The following is a 2,021-nucleotide window of genomic DNA, read 5'->3' as shown; positions in this document are numbered from 1 at the left end:
TATTACCTTCTTGTAACACCTCTATTCTTCGGCACATATATATCACCTAATTGTGTTGCAAGTGCCGTAAAACGCTTACTGAAACAAAAAACAAAAAAACTATTTCTCTTCTTCATTTCCCAGGTGGACGAAGCCCTAGCTTTTGACATCGGCCGCATCGTGACGCTGGCTCTGGAGGCAGTCCCCAACGTACAGAATATCGTGAAGGTCAGCTGCGACAACGGCACAGACCCCACGCCAGCCAGCCTTAAGCAGAGTGCAGAGCTCACCAATGAACTGACCGTGGTAACACGCCGTGTCTGTGACTCTTGTTTTGCTGTTGTTGGTTCTGTATTAATTGTTTGTTTGGTGAATGCTCATCTTCATTGCTTTTCTCACCCTAAGTCGGGGTATAGGGCACGAACAAGCACTTTCCATCTTTCCCTATCCTGGGCTAACCTCTTGATGTTATTGGTGGATACTAATCAATAATAAATATGATATGGAAAGCACTATTCCCAGTGACACTGGGGATAGGCCCAGAAACTATTCCCAGTGGCCCAGAAACTACTGGCAATAGGGTCTAGGGCAGCTGGGAATAGGTCCAGAAACTATTCCCAGTGACAATGAGAACAGACAGGCCCATTAGATCTATTGTTTCTACACTTATCTAAATGGGCATGATGGTGATGGGTTACTAAATACTAGACTATATCTAATGTAGATCTAGATTCTAGATCTAACTAAACTAAAGTATATTCTGGTGTAAGTGGAAAAAAATTTTATAAAAAGAAAAAGGAATGATCATTTTATGCTTGCGTGTTATTCAGTCGTAATTTAAAAGTATCTGTAGATCTAGATCTAGATCTATTGAGAACAGACAGACCCATTAGATATGTTGTTCCCACACTGATCTACATGGGCATGATGCTGATGGGTTACTAAATACTAGACTATATCTAAAGCAGATCTAGATCTAGATTCTAGATCTAACTAAACTAAAGTAGATTCTGATGTGAGTGGACGAGTATTTTTTTTTATAGGAAAAGGAATTATCATTCTATGCTTGCCTGTTATTCAGTCGTAATTCATGTACGTTTAGATCTAGATCTACTTACGGATTTTGGAGACCACAGTACAGGACAGGTAGAAATCCTTCCCCATTATTCTTTCTTCTAGATCTAGATCTAGTTCTAGTTCTAGATCTAGATCAGGATTTATTCTACGGTCAAGTCTAAGCCCTAAGTAAGAGAAGAGAACAAAAGTAGGCTGGACTGAAGAGAGAAGAGAGTCTACAAGGCAAAGACTTCTGATCTTTTTATGCAAATGAGTTCCGTTGTCACTGGGAATAATTTCTGTACCTATCCCCAGTGTCACTGGGAATAGTCACTTCAATATGATATATACCACTTATATAGCGAATATAACTATAACTTCACCCATCAGCAAATTCTAGGTGTTTTTGTCATTTTTTAAAAGTTAGAGCCCTATATACATACATAATTTGTCATATAGGGCGGTTCACCTGGCAGTGTTTTAGAGTAAAGTACAAAACAACAGAACTTTAAAAAATACACAAAGAGCATCAGAGTAAATATGACAGATTAGGATAATGATAGTATAACAACTGTCTCGGTAAGGGGGGGGGGGGGGCTGCTGCCAGTCTACAATAAGTGTGAGTATATCCCAAGGGATATGTCATACTAAAATTCACCGTAAAACGCCATAAAATACCACGCCACAGCATGTTATACCATACCAATACAATACTGCTCTGCACCATAATATAGAACATATAGGGTACTTTAACTTGGCGACCACCTTCAAATTTAATCCAATATCGTAAATACGAATTGTTGTTGGGGGGAAGGGGGTCGCCATAAAAGACACGGTCTCGGCCTGTCAGAAGTCAGGCTGCATGGACTGTGCCTGCCAGGTCAAGAAGAGTCCCTCGGGACACTAATCAGCAATAGAGTGGAATTAAACGACGCCCTTGTCATGGAAATAGAACTCGTGCCTTTTGAGTGCTGAGCAGAGAGATT

The 2,021-nt window shown here is 40.3% G+C and overlaps 1 protein-coding gene across 1 annotated transcript in view; it reads left to right on the top strand.

Annotated features, from left to right (window-relative positions):
* The window catches only part of LOC101860828 (ionotropic receptor 25a), a gene marked incomplete in the record, with an annotated part of 56,225 nt that overhangs the window by 32,672 nt on the left and 21,532 nt on the right, over positions 1 to 2,021 (top strand). Inside the window, 1 exon segment of the mRNA XM_013084850.2 lies at positions 124 to 285. Within this exon segment, the coding sequence (XP_012940304.1) occupies positions 124 to 285 (162 nt within the window).

This window comes from Aplysia californica, unplaced genomic scaffold, assembly GCF_000002075.1.
Source record: "Aplysia californica isolate F4 #8 unplaced genomic scaffold, AplCal3.0 scaffold00322, whole genome shotgun sequence".
NCBI classification, from domain to species: Eukaryota; Metazoa; Mollusca; class Gastropoda; order Aplysiida; family Aplysiidae; genus Aplysia; species Aplysia californica.
This window is presented reverse-complemented; position numbering and strand designations above follow the sequence as displayed.